This window comes from Elaeis guineensis, chromosome 5 (genome assembly GCF_000442705.2).
Source record: "Elaeis guineensis isolate ETL-2024a chromosome 5, EG11, whole genome shotgun sequence".
Classification (NCBI taxonomy): Eukaryota; Viridiplantae; Streptophyta; class Magnoliopsida; order Arecales; family Arecaceae; genus Elaeis; species Elaeis guineensis.
Genome location: NC_025997.2, coordinates 124,598,709 through 124,617,504, shown reverse-complemented (window position 1 = coordinate 124,617,504; position 18,796 = coordinate 124,598,709). Strand labels below are relative to the sequence as shown.

Sequence of the window (18,796 nt, the reverse complement as noted above, 5' to 3'; positions counted from 1 at the left end):
CTTTTGTGAAATGCAAAATTAATGGAGTCCAAAGAGAAATTTATTATTTTTATGCACAAAATAGAAATTTATTTGATATAATTAATGAAAAGAGGTTGAATAAGAAAGACAATCGTATTACATCAAAAGAAGCACGCAAAAAAGACCACTCTTTGCATGGATCTAGCAAAGTGAAACTCACATTATGACACTTTATTAATTTTAGCCATACAAGTGATTTTTTTTTTCTTATTTTTTTACTTTTTAGTAACAGGGAGGTGTTCCTTCCAGGGTAGTGAGGCTCAACCCAATTGAAGCATCAACCAAGCATAGAAGTGCCCTTCCAAGGACTGCTACCGGACCGGGGAAAGCTTCCATAAACCAGAAAATAACAGGGTAGAACTGGTGCAGTTTAGAATACTAGAATATTAAAAATTGTACAGATTCGCAATGTCATCCAAAGCCACGTCACTAACATAGAAATTGCTGAGGTATTGAATATATTTCTCTGCAATTTCGTCACCACATTCAAAGCTTCGTCCTGTTCTATGGAAGAGGGCAGAACAGAGGTCTATGTTCTCGATCAGTTAATATCAACAGAAGTCCTATGGAAGTTGGATGTCATCTCAAGTTTGTGGTAACGTTGATAACAAGTCTTTCATACCCCACGCATGGTCTAAGGTGTGGAGTACGGGATCAATACCTGGCAGCAACTAAAAGGAGGCCTTTGTCTAGTCAGCAAATTTCGGTGTGTTCACAAAGGAGAACCTATCATTGATGTTGTAACCAACCATACGTAAATCATACACCTTAAAGTAATTTGACAGATATTGCTCGTCGTTCCGTCTTTGTCTTTCAGACATCCCACTGTCATCCGTATGTAAACGGCAGGGAAGATGCACTTGGACAATGTGTGATCTTGTTTGCATGGTGGAATCCAACCTTAAAGTAACCCAGGGTCAAATTGGTGGGACAATGGCCGGCAAGTGGATCCAAGAACAACTGGAAAAGATAAAAAGGCTTGACATGGCTGATCGTGATTTATTTTTGGTGCATCCATGACTTGATTGCGATTGAAAAAGTCTATCATGCAGTTGTGTGGAAATTGCTCCCATGATGATAAGTACATATGAAATCAAGAAGGCACAAGTCGGGCATGCTATGGAAAATATATGTTTAGATTTTTTGACAAGCCCCTTCTTTTTTTCAAACATAATCCCAAAATATTTCTTTTATTTTGGTTGGAGAGGTACGGAATATCTCATTTTTAGTTATAAGTAGTCTTTAATCTCCATTTGTCAGCTATTAATTGTTTTAGTGAATCATGTGTTTAAAATGATGCTGCGGCCCTTTTTTTTTATTATTTTATTAGAATACATTATTTTAATTATCATAAAAACATATGGTATATGCCTTTTCAATAAATGAGAAATTCTTTTCGGATTAGGATGGAAGAAAGGAAATGACATGTCTAAATTCGATGCATTACAGGGTTCAGATGCGCAGGGGCTTATCCCTTCTACTTAAAGAGACACATAAAACATATTCCAACAATTATTAATGTTTTCTTAAGCATAGAATGATAGAGCTTCTTAACTCACTTAATTATTCCATACACGCTAGCAAAGTATGGTATTGACACCAACCATTACTATTTTTTTTTCAACAGATTTATTATTATTATTATTATTATTTCAATTACCCGATGTTTTTAAGAAGGATTCAAATTAATAGTATGCATTCTGACAAGTATTTCATTTACAGTTTATTTAACACGTGTATAATAACAGTCAAGAGAAATATGCGCGCTATAATTTGACTCCATCCATCATCTCAGCCGCAGAACAAAATGGTACCGTGTCCAAACCAACCAATCCAGGCGCCACCAATTGACCAACCCAGAAGGAACCACATCCTCATCATCGTGGCATTCTCGTAAATTTCTGCAATTCCCATGGTATTAACTCCAGTAATTTTCGTTAAACAAATGCGATAATTCCAGCCGTCTATCCACTAGAAAGAGGAGACCGGGAAGCCGCGAAACGATCAAAATTTGGACCCCCACAACCCCATCTCAGCCCACGACCACCTCGACGCGAGCCCATCATCCGCCGTCGTTCTCTCCATCCAACGGACCCAATCTCCCCCAATCCCTCTCGCACACAAAAATAAATATAAAATTCAGGAAAGCCGGCGATCTTTCCAAGTTCCGACCTTCGCCTCGTCTCTCCCAGCTCATACCTCACAAAACTCGTCACACGCAACGCCGAATTGGTGGTATAAATATTCTCCCCTCCCTCTGCCAACCAAAGAGAAAAGGTTTTGGTCTCTGGTTTGTAGTCCCACACGCCTTCCATGGCAATCTCTTCCTTCAATCTCCCTCGTCCCCCTCTTCTTCCCACTCCCCCCGATCCCGATGTCGTCCGATCTCTACTTCGGCTCTCGCGAGAGATCTCTCTCTGCGAGCCCCCCATGTCACTCCAAAATCGAAACTTTTCATCAATTGCTCGCAAGTCGAAGCTTTTGGCTGCGTTCTTCGAGGAGCTCCTCCGAGATCCTGCCCCCGCTCTTCCCCGATCCACCTCCCTTTGTCTCAAAGAGATTCTTCTCGTTTTTCAGCGGTTCAAGGCCTTGCTAGCCGATTGCTCCACCCGGAGCCGGATGCGGCTTCTCCTCCAGTCCGAGAGCGTCGCCAACGAGTTCCATGAGCTCACCCTCGACCTGTCTACTCTGCTGGATATTCTTCCCCTGGCTGAGATTGATGTGGGTGAGGATGTGAGGGATCTGGTGGATCTGGTCCGCCGCCAGTGCCGCCGGTCGGTGGCTTCCGTGGATCCAGCGGAGGCGGCGCTCCGTGGCGAGATTCTTGACATCATCCGCGAGATCGAGCGGGAAATCGTCCCCGACCGGTCCAAGCTGGAGGCGGTGTTCGAAAGATTGGGGCTGGACGATTCCCGGAGCTGCCGCACCGAGATCGAGTCGCTGGAGCGCGAGATTGGCGACCGCGTCGCCGAGAAATGGACGGCGTCTATGATCGCCCTCGTCGGCCTCGTCCGCTACGCCAAGTGCGTCCTCTACGGCGCCTCCACCCCGAGATCGGAGTCCGCCGGAAAATTTAGCTTCTCGGCGACGGACCTCGCCATCCCCGCCGACTTCCGGTGCCCGATCTCGCTCGAGCTGATACGGGATCCCGTCGTGGTGGCGACCGGGCAGACGTACGATCGGGAGTCCATCAGCCGGTGGATCGCCTCCGGTCACGCCACGTGTCCCAAGACCGGCCAGGCCCTCGCCCACACCAACTTGATCCCCAACAGGGGCCTCAAGAACTTGATCTCCCAGTGGTGCCGCGAGCAGCACGTGCCGTTCGACGGCGCCGAGCCCGGGAACGGCGGCGAGGCCAACGCCGTGAGCGCCAACAAGGCCGCCCTCGAGGCGGCGAGGATGACGGCATCTTTCCTCGTCCAGAAACTCGCCGCCTCGCCGTCCACGGAGGCGGCGAACCGCGTCGTCCACGAGCTCCGCCAGCTGGCCAAATCCGGATCCGACAACCGCGCCTTCGTCGCGGATGCCGGCGCCATTCCGTTACTGCTCCCACTGTTCCGTTCGGAAGACCAAGGCCTCCAAGTTAACGCCGTTACCGCTTTGCTTAACCTCTCAATCCTGGAAGCTAACAAGAAGCGAATAATGCACGCGGACGGCGGCGTTGACGGCATCATCGACGTGATGGCGAGCGCTGCCACGTGGCGGGCGAAGGAGAACGCGGCCGCCACCATCCTGAGCTTGTCCTCCATCCACGCCTACCGCAGGCGATTGGGCCGCAATCCACGTGTCATCGAGCAACTGGTCAGTCTCATCAAAGCGGGGCCCACCAGCACGAAAAAGGACGCGCTGGCGGCGATTTTGAGCTTGGCCGGAGACCGGGAGAATATTTCTCGGTTGGTCGAGGGCGGCGTGGTGGAAGCGGCGCTGGAGACGGTCGGGGCGGTGGAGGTGGCGGCGGAGGCGGTGGCGGTTCTCGCAGCTGTGGCGAAGAGAGGCGGCGCCGAGGCGGTGGGTCAGGCAGACGGATCCGTCTCCAAGTTGGTACGGGTTTTGAGGCGCGGGACCGACTGGGCAAGAGAGAGCGCGGCCGCGGCGCTGGTTCAGGTCTGCCGGCGAGCTGGTGGCTCCGCGGTGGCGGAGCTAGCTGCGACGCCGGGGATCGAGTGGGTCATATGGGAGCTGATGGGGTCGGGGACCGAGAGGGCGAGGCGGAAGGCGGCCACCCTCGGCCGGATCTGCCGGAGGTGGGCCGCGGCGCTGGAGGCCGACCGGACGGCCAGATTTTCCGCGCTGACCATCACCGCGGCCACCACGACGACGGTGGCGCAATCTTGATGTCTGCTTGGTTCTCTTGTACAGCAACAGTTAGGCACTCTCTCATCGGACGGATGTGATTGGTTCGTCAACTGTGTATACTGGAGTGATTTTTTTTCCCCCTAATTTACTATTTTACCCACATTTGGTTTGAGATTGATTTGTTCAGAATTGAGAAATGAAATGAAATAAAATAAAATAAAAAAAAGAAAGCAAAATGATTCTTTTCATTTTTTTACTATTATTTAGATGGGGAAACGTAAGGGGCCCGCAAGCAATCTCTTGAGTCTTTGCGATCCGTGAAGCTTTTATTTAGCGAATAGAAAACGCTAACGCGCAAAGGAATTCGATTCCCGGGACCACGTGAACGACTCCTGATCTATGCGGGTTGTGGGAGATCATGGACCATCCGATCCGTGCGTTTGGTAAGGGCGCTCCGAATCTTCGGGTGCCCGTTTGGGATGGGCATACACCGATATTTGTGCCACCTAACAAGGATGGAGATCATCGTTCTTTTTTATGCGTGAAGCAAGTTGTATCATACTCTATTGACTTCGAATCCTGATGATTGACGTGTTCGCTACCGAACCAGATAGAATAAGGGTGATGAGACCAAGCCCATAATTTGGACCGAAGGGCTGGGCCAACACACATTTATTGATGTTGGTTGGAGACCGGAATATGATATGCGTATAGAAATTGAAAATGGAGGAAACTTTCCATCCAATTGCATTTTATTAGATTATAACAGAATGACCATTTATTATTTATCATGAGAACTGTGATGACTTGGCATCTGGTGAAGCAGTCGCAGATGGTGAGTCTTTTAGGTTAGGAGATGTAGCGACTGATTATTCTCATGTGCCTCTTTTAATATTCTCATATTCTTCTTGAATCGATTACCTGCCTTCTATTTATTATCAATATTTTCACATCTACCACAATTTTTCTTATTTAAAAAAAGTTTTAGAAGTTTTCAATCAAAGTTCTATTTATTATTTTAAAATAGATATATATTTAACCTATGAAACATAGAACACAAGATATTTGGAGCTTCTTAATTTTTATGAAACACACATATAAAGTTTTCTAATTAAGAAAATATTAATAGGTAGCTTTATCTTAAATTTTTTTTTGAATACATGATATAATTGTAAAAATTTTTAGAAGTCTTTCAATTAAAAATTTATTTATTATTCTAAATAGATGTCTCTGCAATCTATGTAATATAGAAGGTGAAAGTATTTGAAGATTCTTAATTTCCCTAAAACACTCGTATCTGTAATTTTCTACAGAAACTTCTTAATTTCCCTATATATACTTGGCAATGTTATATGCAATTCCTCTTGGAAAATATCTTTTTATGTTATACTATATAGATTTTTATGCCTACCTAATCATAATTGACAAAATATTAACAATTCAAATGGAGTCGTCTACAAGCATCCATGATTAAAACAAGCTTGCACTTCTTTCTCAAAAGGAAGCAATCATTTTTCTTCCTTTAGTCTATACTAAGGGTTACTCGTGAATTACTCGAACTCAACTCAACTTGATTATTATCAAGCTCGAGTAGCTCGAATAGTTTTTGAGTTGAGCTCAATTAGTAGAATACTTGGTTCGAAAGCTCACGAGTCTACTAAAATTTATATTTTTTTGTTAATATTATCTTTATTTATAATATATATTAATATATATGTATAATATTAGTAGATTAAGGTTCGATTTCGAGTTCGAACTCGGGCTGAAGTATAGCTCGGTTGATAATCGAGTTCACTCAAATCAATCTCGAGCTTTGCTTATTTTTTATCGGACTGAGTTCAAGTTTGGGATATGAAGGCTTAATCGATCTCGAATCGAGTTTTCAGTCGAAGTATTTTGAGTCAAGTCAAATTCGAACTTTCAACTATTCGACTCGATTACACCCCTAGTCTATTCTTCACCATTTGATTTCTATGAATCCCCTTCCCATTTTTTTTCTTTTCATTTTAATTAGTACTTCTTGTGATGGATTCATTTCCTGCAGTATTCAATTGGTTTGGCATGTTTGACCAACCACGTAGCTTGCACGTGTAATGCATGCATGAGATGTTAATTATGTAAATATATGGTTTCCCAAATTGGTAATTTAGATAGTCCCATATGCTTGTTTATAAGATCATTCGTGCTATTTAGCGCTCTATTCTCATTCTATGTGGCAGGTGGAAAGAGAAGGTTGATTGTGTTTTCAGGATCTAAATTAGTTATCATAAACCTAAAAACTTGTTATCACTCTGACCACTTCAGATAGGTTTGGATAGAAGTTCAAGAATCACATTTGAGACTAAATCAAACAACAAATTTTTTTGATGGGTCTAAAATTTGCATGCAATGCTAGTTTAGGATATTTTTCTTCATAAATAAAGTAATTTTTAAATCTATGATATAACAATTGATGGTAAGGTCTCCTGGCCTTCCAACGGCTAGTGTCACTTTCCTTGCATCCATCATCATTATGTAGAAACAAGAAATTAAAATTTTAATATAATTAATGAGTAATAGAAGGATCTGCCATGAACTTTTATTTGTTATGCATTTCATATATATAGTGGCTTCAAAATGCCTCTATGATCCTATCTGAAAGCATAAAATTTGAAATTTACACGAGATACTTATCATCAAATTCTAGTTTTTCATGTTTGATATAATAACTCCAGAATTATTTAGTACTTGCTACAAAAAAAAAATGAGATTTAGATCTTAATAAAATTAATCAATTATAAAAAATCCAATTTGTATATTTTATTTTCCATGTTTTATATAGTGACCCAAGGATAGTTTTGTTGCTATTATTATGGAAAAGCAAATTTCAAGTTCTATCCTCCGTGAGGATCATAGAGCAATTTTTTGTTTCAAATTTTATTTTTCATATTTCATATCATAATCATAAAATAAATGATTCTATGGCAACCATATGCAATTAAAGGTTTTAAATAATATACTATAAAAATTTATATAAAATTTTAGAATTAAATCATAAACAATTATAACTTTTGATTATATTTCATCATTTTTTTATGCATTTGTACATACTGTTTTACAAGTTGCAAAACTAGAAAAATCTGTGCAGAAGAATCTAGGGTTTGACTGTTATATTTACTTGGTGTCCTTGGGTGGCAAAAATTAATCATACCCTGTCATATATCATTATAACCTTACAATGAATACATGACTAACAACCGCATCATCTAATCAATTTAATTGCATATATGAAGGATCTAAAGTCAAGCTATTAAATAATAGTTTGCTAGGTCCTAGAGAATTCATAATTCTTAAAATTAGTATGTACTGAATTTCTAATTTGAAAGTAATTCTCTAAGTCTATGATATTTTATAATATATTATTTTAAAATTGTCCATTCCTTTGACTTGTAATGACCAAATAGCTCCTAAAGACAATAACACTACAATTTATGAGAGAATATAGACTTGGAAAAGTGAAAAGATTTAGAAATTAAAATTCTTAAATTTACATTAAAATTCTGATTTGCAATAAACCAACCAACTTATCAGAGTTAGTTGCTATCCTTTTCGTCACAAATTATAATCATTATCTCCGATAAGCATTCTTCGATTTTGAAGGTTTAGCTAGATTATGTTGACGGCTTGAGCATACATAGTTAGCTACCTTAGGTAACCGACTAGGAGAAATTTGAACCAATAAGAATGTTGTTAATCTACTGACCAGGAGCTCAGAATTTTGCTGGCCTATTGGCCACAAGAACTATAACCGATAACTCAGAATACTAGAGGTCATGGATATGATTATGACGCACAAAAGGCATATTAACTACTTAAAATTAACTGCCTATGACAACATAATCTTGGAGGTATTAATTGCCTATGATAATACAATCATGGAGGTATTAACTACCCACGATAATTTTTATCAATTCAGTAACTCCCACACTTTAGAAGATGAAATTTATAGGATAACAGTAAGAAACTCATCTTTATATAAAGAGAGGTGAGAAGGAGACTAAAGATAAGGTTTTCGAACATTCTATTCTCTTGTGGTTTTCACTTTCGATTATTTCTTAAATTTTAATTGACTTAACCATTGGAGGATCCTCTATCAGATACATTCTGGCAAGTGGATGCTTTTGTAGGTTTAGCGGTCTTCAGATTTGTATTCTTTTCGACGTCTAACCGATCTCTGACTAAATCTTCCACTGAGGTTTAGCGGCAACCTTACTATTACAAATTAAACTCAATGACTATATTGCATGACCGGAAGGATTAATAATGCTTCTAAAGGCATAAATCTCTCCATAGGTCTATAGAAGTGCATATATATACAAGAATTTTGGGGACAATCCTTTCCTTATAAATTCAATGGTAGGAACTTCACCATGCAACCAGAAATCTTGATGAAAGTTTATTTGCTATCTTAGGACAATGTCTATAAAATAGCTCACAATGGCAAAGTTTCATGGACTAGATTATAACAGAAGGAGAACAATATTACAAATTCATTAGATCTTTCTTTTGACATGTATATTATATATCTATACCAAAGTGTTGAGGGTCTTTTGGGTCTATCAAACGTGTCCATGGATCATATATTTTTTGGATTCACAAAGAAATCTTCATCATACAAATATACAAATTGAAGTCAATAATTTTTCCTACAATAAATTTTATAGAAAGAAAGAACAATGCACGCATTCAGAAAAATAATGGCCACTGTAATGTTAGCGTACGTGTTGCAGCTATCTCCTATAAAAGATAAAAAAAGAAGGTGGGGGGGTCGATATATACACGAATGATGGGCAAGTTGCCGAAATTTATAGCCACGGGTTGATACACTCGTCGTGAAAGGCATGGAGGCACCCTGGAAGGAGACGGCACTTATCGTCACCCTGGAATGCTTGCAAGCAAATGGCACAACTGGAGGCAGTAGCTCGACCTTGGTGATGGAATACCGGCATCTTCTGTATATCTCTACATGATAGTCCAGGGATGACCCATTTTTTTGCTACTTAATGAAGGATCAAGAAAAGAGGAACTCCTATGACAAGGGCTGAGGAGGATGGAACTATATCAAAAAGAATGTACGGCTTCCACACTGTTTCCATCAGTGAAGGGATACAGCAAGGAGTGACCGAAGGTGAGAGGAGAGTTAGCGAGGAGTTTGAAGTCTCTTAACAAGGAAAAGATTATAAGAAGAGTAGTATGCGAGAAGAAAGTAGAATTTGAAATCAGAAAGGTAAAATAGATTATTTAAATTTAAGTTGATAAAGAAAATTATCTTCATATTCTAAATGTAAAGAAGTCAAAAAAAATATATGATATTTTTACTATCATCTACTCAAATTCATGCAAGATTAGACATCCCAAAGAAAAATTATCTGAAGAGTAAATTCTGGTTCCAAGCTTCTCCAAACATCTAGAAGGAGAACAAAATTGGTTTAAAGATAAAAATTTGAAATAGGAAGAGTTTGATCAATTATAAACTAGATCAACTTCTGAAGACTCGAGAACATGGCAAGGTTGATTAGCTGAAGAATCAATCAATTCTATGAGCAAGAGGGGTTTGTTCAGATAGATGTTATATCGAGTTAAGAAGCAATCATGGTTGAAAAACCAACAGATTCTAGAATTACTTAGGAAGAGTCATAGTCGATCGGATTATGGAGATCCATATTGAAGTATCAAATCGTGTAGAAGAGTCTTATGTTTAAGTTATCCAAGTATAGATATTTATTATAGAGATTTATTCAGTCATAAAGATAAAGAATTGACTTAGTTTAAATTAGCTTCGGAGATCAAGCAACAAAAAGACATGCTTGGTGGAGATAATTCATATCGTGCCTTGGTATTCGACAAGGTTTCTAGTGTACCGATTAATTTTAAAGCAACTTCAAAGTTCAAGCTATTAAAAATTTAATGCAAGAGGATTTAATTTCATGTTCAGAATAAAAGAATTATATGTAGACATATGGAGTAATGAAAGTGGAAGCATGTGGATATGTAGATAATGATCAATGCTCACAGTTATTGTAACTAGCAACTTGATATTTGATGGGATAAACTGAATGTCCAAAAAAATCTCGATATTATGACAATAGAGTCAGTGAGGAGAGAAAGTATTATAAGACATCATCATCAATTTTCAATATATGCATCGAAGAGGATAAGCCAGTAAAAAAATTATTGTTCGAGATAAAAAAAATATTATTTAATTATTGATTCGATAATTTATTATATAGTTCTATTACTGTAGCAATAATGGTGGTGGTTGCTATGGTGTTTTACAACATCGACAAGCTCGGTATTGTTAGTATGGACTTTGCAATGAGGAGAAGTATTGAAAAATCAATATGTATCCAATTTTAAATATGATTTTGTTTTATTATTCTTTCTATGTCCTATTTCAAATAGAACTCTACTGCTTGTATTATTATATTTATTAATTTTTTTCAAAAATTTTAAAGTTTGTGTTTAGTGCATTTTAGTTTTTGAGTTGGGTGGGAGACAAGCATTCCACCCATGTGATGCTCTACTTAAAGTGACTTTTGGCATCTTTCTTGTGTGAAAGAAATGGAAAGAAAGAGAGAAGAGATTATTTTTTGTGTGAAGCTTTTTTCATAAGACATCCTTTTGAGAGAATGAAACTCATTGTTTTGGTATTTACTTTCTTTTAAATAAATTTATTTTTTTCTTCCATAATTATTTTCTTCCACAATTCTATGCAAATATTTTTATTATGTTTAGTATTTATTTTGGATCTTAGATTGGTACAGTTGATCAACTTAGGACAGCATACCACTCTATAGTTTAGGGCTTCTTGTGCTTTAAAATAATTACCAAACAAAAATTATTCAACAAAACCAATCAAGAAAAACTAGAAAATAGATCCAAGCAAGAGCATAATCATACAGTAGAATTGGCATTGTTTAGGTTTGAAGCATATGCTCACGTTACAAGAGCTGATCAAGAAAAACTCCGCTCTGGAAAAAAAAAAAAAAGGAAGAAAAAAAATAACTAAAGAGATCATATATATACTTGACCTCGAACCTATGAAGAAAGAAGAACGAAAAAGCCTAATTATCCTCTCTCTCTCTCTCTCTGTAATTAACTGATATACAGTAGCACTTGTGTTTGCATGAAAAGCTAAGCTTCCTCCTTTACGTCGAAAGATCTTTGGAAATAAACAATATTTTCATGGACGTCATCCAAAGATCGTACCATGGCCCACTCTACTTCTTGTGCTTCACGTTCACGGTTGCTCTGCAGGTCCGGCAAGTTGAGGACTCGATCTAAGCCGTCGATCAATGCAGGAGACGTGGAAGTTATGGCCACACGGAGGCTGCGGTCACCTTTCTGAAACCCCCGCAAACAAACACGACAATCGGAGGCAGCTGCTTCATCCCTGTGTTGGAATATGGGGAGCTCCTCGAGGTCTTCATCCTCCGATCTTTCCGGCCTCATCACGGTAGAGGAAGCCAGTGGATGCAGTAGGACATGGTACTGCCCACCACCAGGAAACCCAAGATCACCGGCAAGACGCCTTGCAGGACTGGATCCATGGGGAAGAAAGGAGTGGAATATGAGAGAGAGAATAAGTTGAAGGATGAAGAAGGGATGGGGTTTACGCCTTGCGTCCGTATAAGGATCCGAGTACTTCTGTAGTGTGGCGGGAAAAGAATACTGCTGCTTGACAAATTCTTCTTCCACATGCACTGGTGGAGCTCCCCGACGGGTTCGAGTTGCATGTTTAGCGCAAAAGAATGATTAATCTATCTCAACTATTAGATCGTATTTCGCCCATCTTTTAAAAAATAATAAATATGTTCTGCCCATCTGCAACCCAACATAGACTAGGAAGCCCACGCGTCATGTTTTGAAATATGTGCAAAATATAATACAACGGTTGAGATTCGTAGAAGAAGATTAATCATTCTTTCATGCAAAAGATGGAACCCGACCGAGTGCCTGCCTACTTGAGGTATATGGCAGCCTAGGCAAATCCGGATTTTGTATTGAAAAATATGTGTATCTATTTATTACATAAATAAATTTATAATTTATTTATATAATATTTTATAAAAATATTTTTTTATTATATTATTTATATTTATATTTTTTATTTAAAAAATAAAAAAAATAAAAAAAATAAAATTTGAGACATGATATTGCAGAAGATTATCCTATAATCTTACATATCAATATGGAATGCCAACCTTAATACTCCTGCATCACTTTACTATTATTACATTGATAGATTTAAAATATTATTTATTTTTTATCATATTATTTATATTTATATTTTTTATTAAAAAATAAAAAAATAAAAAAAATAAAATTTGACAATGATATTGCAGGATATTATCTTATAATCTTACATATAAATATGAAATGTTATTTTTAATATTCGTGTATCACTTTATTATTATTATATAAATTGATACGTGAAAGAAGGTCCTATCCTCTCAAAAATTTAAAAATTTTTAAAAAAATTATAGGACAAATTAATGCAACATCTAAAAATTTTAAAATAATTGGACTTTCCTTTCCCAATCTCACCGCAAAGAAAATATATTTTCTTCAAAATTTTAATCTTCTTCAAAATTTTAATAAAATAAAAATTTTCTAATTTATTTTTTTTAATTAGAAGGTTAACTTATGATTTTTTTTTTTTCAATAAGAAGTAAGCTACTATAATAAAATAGAATCATGAATTAAAATAAAAATTAACATATATTATTTTTAAAATAAAAATTATATTAAAAAAATTTGTCATTGTAAACGCACCTGCGTGCAGAAAGTGAGTATAACATTATCATGCTAAAACTAAAGAATATGATTTCAGTAGTCTCTGAGTAACCCATTACATGAAATACTCGGCGTCTTTGGAAACAACAAAATATTAACTGAAGGGACCCCTCCTGTCATATCAACTCAACAATCCTCTCATAACTCAAACTTACAATTGAGTTGATCATGGGTTGAACTTGATTACAGAAAGTATCAAATTTTAAATAAATATATCTAAAATTCGATAAAAAATAAATATAATTTAGACCCGAGGTCCATTAATCTGTGAACAGCTAGTTACAGCAGACCTATGTAATGGTCAAGTCGATCACTTCAATATTGCCGCCAACCTAGTGGTCAAAAAATATGTTGGCTTCAATGATTGCAATTACAATGGCCCCAAGCACAATGGTTCGAATTAGTATGACAAAGACGGCATGGAAGCATGAAGAGCAAGTGCCATGAACATGGTTCGAGTAAATAAGCGAGCTTAAAGCCAGAGAGAATACTCGGAGAAAAGACAGGAGAAGTGGACTGAGAATTTCAAATCTTTGGAAGGAAATTTTGCCAAGAAAAGGACGATGTTAAGCTATGGCAAGCTTTTTTTCTTTTTCTTTTTCTTTTTTTTCTGAAGATATTGCAAGCAATTTATACTTAAAAAAAGTCATTGATTAATCTATACTTCATTCAGTTATAATTACCATTAGAGGAGGAATACTGTTTTCCTATTTTGGTAGATGGGAATATATATATATATATATATGAGATCTAAGTATTGAAGCAAACTGCATTATAGCCCAATTTTTCTATTTAGTTCAATCTTTGGTTTGATCAATTTCGAATCAACTATAAAAACCCATGCTTGATCTCATTTTTATACCTAAATAATTTCACACTAGGCCTATATATACAAGCCCAAGCTCGATTAGGCTTAATCTAAATATAAATATTTCTAATTATTGTCATCTTGAAGTGAATCTAATGTTTAAAATCATGCCTCATAATTCTCTTGATTCAAGCTTCGTTTAAGCCCAAACCAAGGACCAACTCAACTTAGGGTCGCGCTGGAATTTATCTTCTCAAAATAGGTTTGTACCACCACCACTCAAAATTTGGCTCGATGAAAATCGTCAAAAATGACATTACCTGTAGTTTGACCCGTATTTTAAGCATTAAAATCACGTCATGCTAGATCAGGCCCAAGGCCGAATCACAAATCAACTCAAAACTCCTAATGGAAGCAGTCGCAGCCTACTCAACTTATAACTCGTCTCCTTTTTTTTATGCAAACTATGATTTGGTCTCCTAATTCTTAGAGGCTTTGAACTCCTCCATGGGAGCAACCTTATTTTTATTTACCTTTTAAATACGTGCTCTATACCTACGCCCATAGTCTTAAGATACATTCTTATTGTTGGAATGGGGTACTTCTCAACTGGATATGGATCCTCTGCTGTGCACGCAATGCACCACACGATGCGGTGCATCACGTGCACTATCCATTGCATGATGGATGGCTGCGTGCACAAACCGCTGCGCATGCGGTGCACCGCACGATGCAATGCACCGTGTGCAGGTACATGCAGCGTGCGTCGCACAAATCACTGTACATGCAGCTGTGCGCACTGTGCACCGCACCATGTGGTGCACAGCAGAAGATCCTAGCACTTCTCATCCTGCCGCATGCGCACTATACACCATATCGTCCGATGTACAACAGAGAATCCTAACACTTCTCAACCATCCTCCTTGAAATATCTTTAGTTCTATCGTTGTGGAGTAACCAGAAGATGCCAGTGTTCTGCCACCAAGATGGAGCTGCTGCGACCAACTGTGCCATTCACTTGTAAGCATTCTAGGGTAGGGATAAATGCCGGCATCTTCTAGGGTGCCACCATCCTTTCCACAATAAGTATATCGTTGTGTGGCTGAAAAGGTCAACTTACTACCTGAGATAATTTTTAGTTTGATTAAGTGCACGACTAAATTGGTGGATCAATCCAACCATGAAGCAACATGCACATGGGCACATGTATTATACTATTTTCATGTTTGTTCATCCTTATGTGTTGCTCCACGGTTAAGCAATGGATTTAGTCCAACCAATAATCACACGCTATGTTTAGTGAAATTTTTGGTTAGAGCAGGTCCACCACTAAACTAGTGGCCTGATCCAATTGAGGAGCAACATACACAAACTTGCATGCATGCTATATTTTTTTCCACCCATTTGTTTTCATCCATCTTTCAGCATATCGGTTCGTGGTTGGATTGGTCCATCATTGGGCTGATAAATCTGATCCAACTAATAATTACTCGTTATACTTGCCCAATTTGCAGGTGAAGGCCAAGGCCGGAGCCAGAGGGTATATTGCAATGGTGTGACTCACTAAAGAGAGATTGGCTAGACTTATTATTATTTTTTTATTTTGATAGGAGAGAAACTGGTTCTATTAATGCTGAATCTAGTAGATCAGTCATTTGTATTGGCATAACAAGCACAACATGCAACCAGTGAAGAAAAATATATCATAATAAAAAAAAAAATAAAGTGAAAAGAGACGAGCGGGTTGCATGATTTGGTAATTTGTCTACCTGAGAGAGAAAGAGGCCACTGATGAGAACAATAAACAGAACACCTAAAACCTCAATGCAAGAGTCTTTGTGCTGAAAAACCTTTCCTTCCCCAGCTACAGAAATTGACCTTACAATCCAAGCCTTCTTCTCCAGCATGCTCTCAAGCGGAGGACAAGCTTTATACAGCATAGAACGATTCATGAATTTATATGGGAATATATGTTAAATCTACTGTACCAAGCCACTCGATGAACTTTGAATCCATAGACCCGCTGGCGAGCAATACGCGCATGCCTACTTGATCTGAACATGCTTTGCAGGCAACCGGCATTGATGAAGTCCCAATATCGTCCGACCAAGTTTCTTTTTTATTTTTTTGGTAAAATATGACCAAGTTTCCTTGCTGACCTTGTCCATGCAATAAGTCAAACTCCTTGGGTTTGGAGAACTTCCCTGTAACTACTGTTTCAGCATAAAATTACAAAACAAAGATAGACATAAATCCAATCAAATATCTCCATTTAGATCTGATAAGATATAAATTAGATGATGAGAGTCGCACGTCAATAATATGACCTATTAGATATTATCTATTATTGGTAAACTATTTAAATATAAAAAATTATATAATTTAAAAATTTATGATCTATGCATTAAATAATAAAAAAAGAGCTTAAATGATATAAAATAATATATATTTTTTTGATTACTTGACGCATACGTAAGGAATATCTATATCATATAGGGCTGAAACTGGGCCGGGACATATTCTTATCCGAGTCTGGCCCGAAAAAAAATTTTCAAGTTTCGGACCGGACTTAGGCCCGATTATTTTAAGAAAAAGCTGACCCAAGCCCGAGCCCGATTGGGCCAACCGGAGAGGCGAAACAGCTGCGTCAGGCTCTCCGCTCTCATCTTGGATCATCCAGATGGGGGCGGCGTTGCAATCGATGATCATTCGGATACGGCTATGTTTGAAGAGGAAGTGGGAGGCACGAGGGATGTCGGTGGAAGGGTAATGGAGGCTTAGGTAGGGCTCGAGGTCGTCACGGCAGTTCTTGGTGACGATCTCGCCATGCTCATCCTCGTCGAACTTGTAGACCATGATGCAGACAAGGTCGACGATGAGGTCACGGACGAGGTAGTCATAGCCGATAAGCTTGCGGGCGAGGTCGACGACGGCATCACAGAGGAGTTTGATGTTACCGTCGGGGAGGAATTGAAGGCCCAAGATTGCCCATACAGCGAGCTTCTGGAACTGGACGGTGTCGGCAACGGAGAGGGTAGGGTCCTCACTGCATGTGGACTCGATGTCGATGCCGACTCCAACATCGATCCCTTGGAGGATGTGTAGAATGGTTTGTCGGAGGGGCGGGAGTGGATTGAGAGGAGGTTGAGGAGGGTGATCTCACGGGTGGAGGCGGCATGGTCGAGGATGAGGGTGGAGGAGGGGGTGAAGAGGGAGTGAACGTCGAAGTCGAGAGCGAGGCGATGGTGAGAAGAGGAAGGGTCGAGGGAGGGGACGGAGTGGGGGAGGTCAAGGAGGTCGATGGCGTTTTCGGAGAAGGCAAGCAAGTGGAGCCACGGAAGGAACTAGACTTTAGGCCCGAGCGATTGAGTAGGGTGATCTTGCGGGCAGAGGCGGCACAGTCGAGGGGGAGGGTGGAGGGGATGAAAAGGGAGCGAACGTTGGAGCCAAGGGTGAGGCAGCGATGAGGGGAGGAAGGGTCAAGGGAGGGGATGGAGTGGAGGAGGTCGAAGAGGTTTCGAGAGTTCTCGGAAAAGACAAGTAGGTACAGCTGAAGCGAAAGGAACAGGACTTCAAGCGCGAGCCTAATCGGCCTGGACTTCGAGTTTGAGTTCGAGTCAGACCAAACATATATCTGAATCTGGTCCAAAATATAAATGGCTCTATAATTGAGCCCAAGTCTGATCTGAATTGCTTCGGGCTTAGTCCAAAATCCAGCCCAAAATTGGGCCGGCTTGATCGACCTCAGGCCAGCCCGAGCACAGTCTCAGTCCTAATATCACATAAAATTTTATAAGTAGTAAATCATATTCAATGCACAAATCATTAATGTTAGATCTCATCGCCCACCTTAAGTATGACTAGATCTAAATAGAGGTCCGCACAACAATATCCTAGTCTACTCTCTCTCTCCCTCTCTCTCTCTCTCTGTATATATATACACACACACCAGTTTCAAGACGTAGGTAATACGAAGCTGACATCATCCCCTTCGCATTCATTAAAAAAATAAAAAAAGATTGACACCCTCTACCTCTTTTCAACAACACAAAATAGAAGGGATGGGTATGTTTCGACACCTTGGAAGTTTTACCGAACAGTATGATAATAAATTTATAGATAATTTGGAGATGACGCCTTTGAGGTAGGTGATAACTTAAGTTAATATTGTTGTAGCAAGATCAATGCTGCTGCTAATATACAAAGGGGCCCCCATAGAGTTTTTGCTAGTATTTTTTTCTAAAAAATAATTCTTTGCTACTTTTAACACACACACACAGATACATATACATATATATATATACATACATATGTATGTACATATGTATGTATTTATATATACACATATATACACATAAATACATATGTGTGTGTACACACACACATATGTATATATATATATACATAAATACATATGTGTGTGTGTACACACACACACATATGTATATATATATACATATCTGTATATGTATAATATACATATATGTATATATATACATATATACATACATACACACATACATATATATATATATATACGAATCGATATATATACACACACACACACACACACACACACACACACACACACACACACATACATACATATGTGTGTGTGTGTGTCTATATATATATATATATATATATATATATATATATATATATATATATATATGTATGTATGTATGTATATGCATGTATGTATATATATATATATATATATATATATATATATATATATATATATATATATATATATATATGTATGTATATATGTGTATATATATATATATATATGTATAGATACATATATGCATATATACATTACATATATAT

General features: G+C 38.6%; 1 protein-coding gene across 1 annotated transcript; it reads left to right on the top strand.

The window, feature by feature from the left end:
• The first annotated feature begins 2,204 nt into the window (after window positions 1-2,204).
• Window positions 2,205-4,565, top strand: LOC105045957 (U-box domain-containing protein 16). Its single transcript, XM_010924410.4, has one exon. The coding sequence runs from the start codon at window positions 2,335-2,337 to the stop codon at window positions 4,354-4,356; it is 2,022 nt and encodes a 673-aa protein (XP_010922712.1). The 5' UTR covers window positions 2,205-2,334; the 3' UTR covers window positions 4,357-4,565.
• The last annotated feature ends 14,231 nt before the right edge of the window (window positions 4,566-18,796 follow it).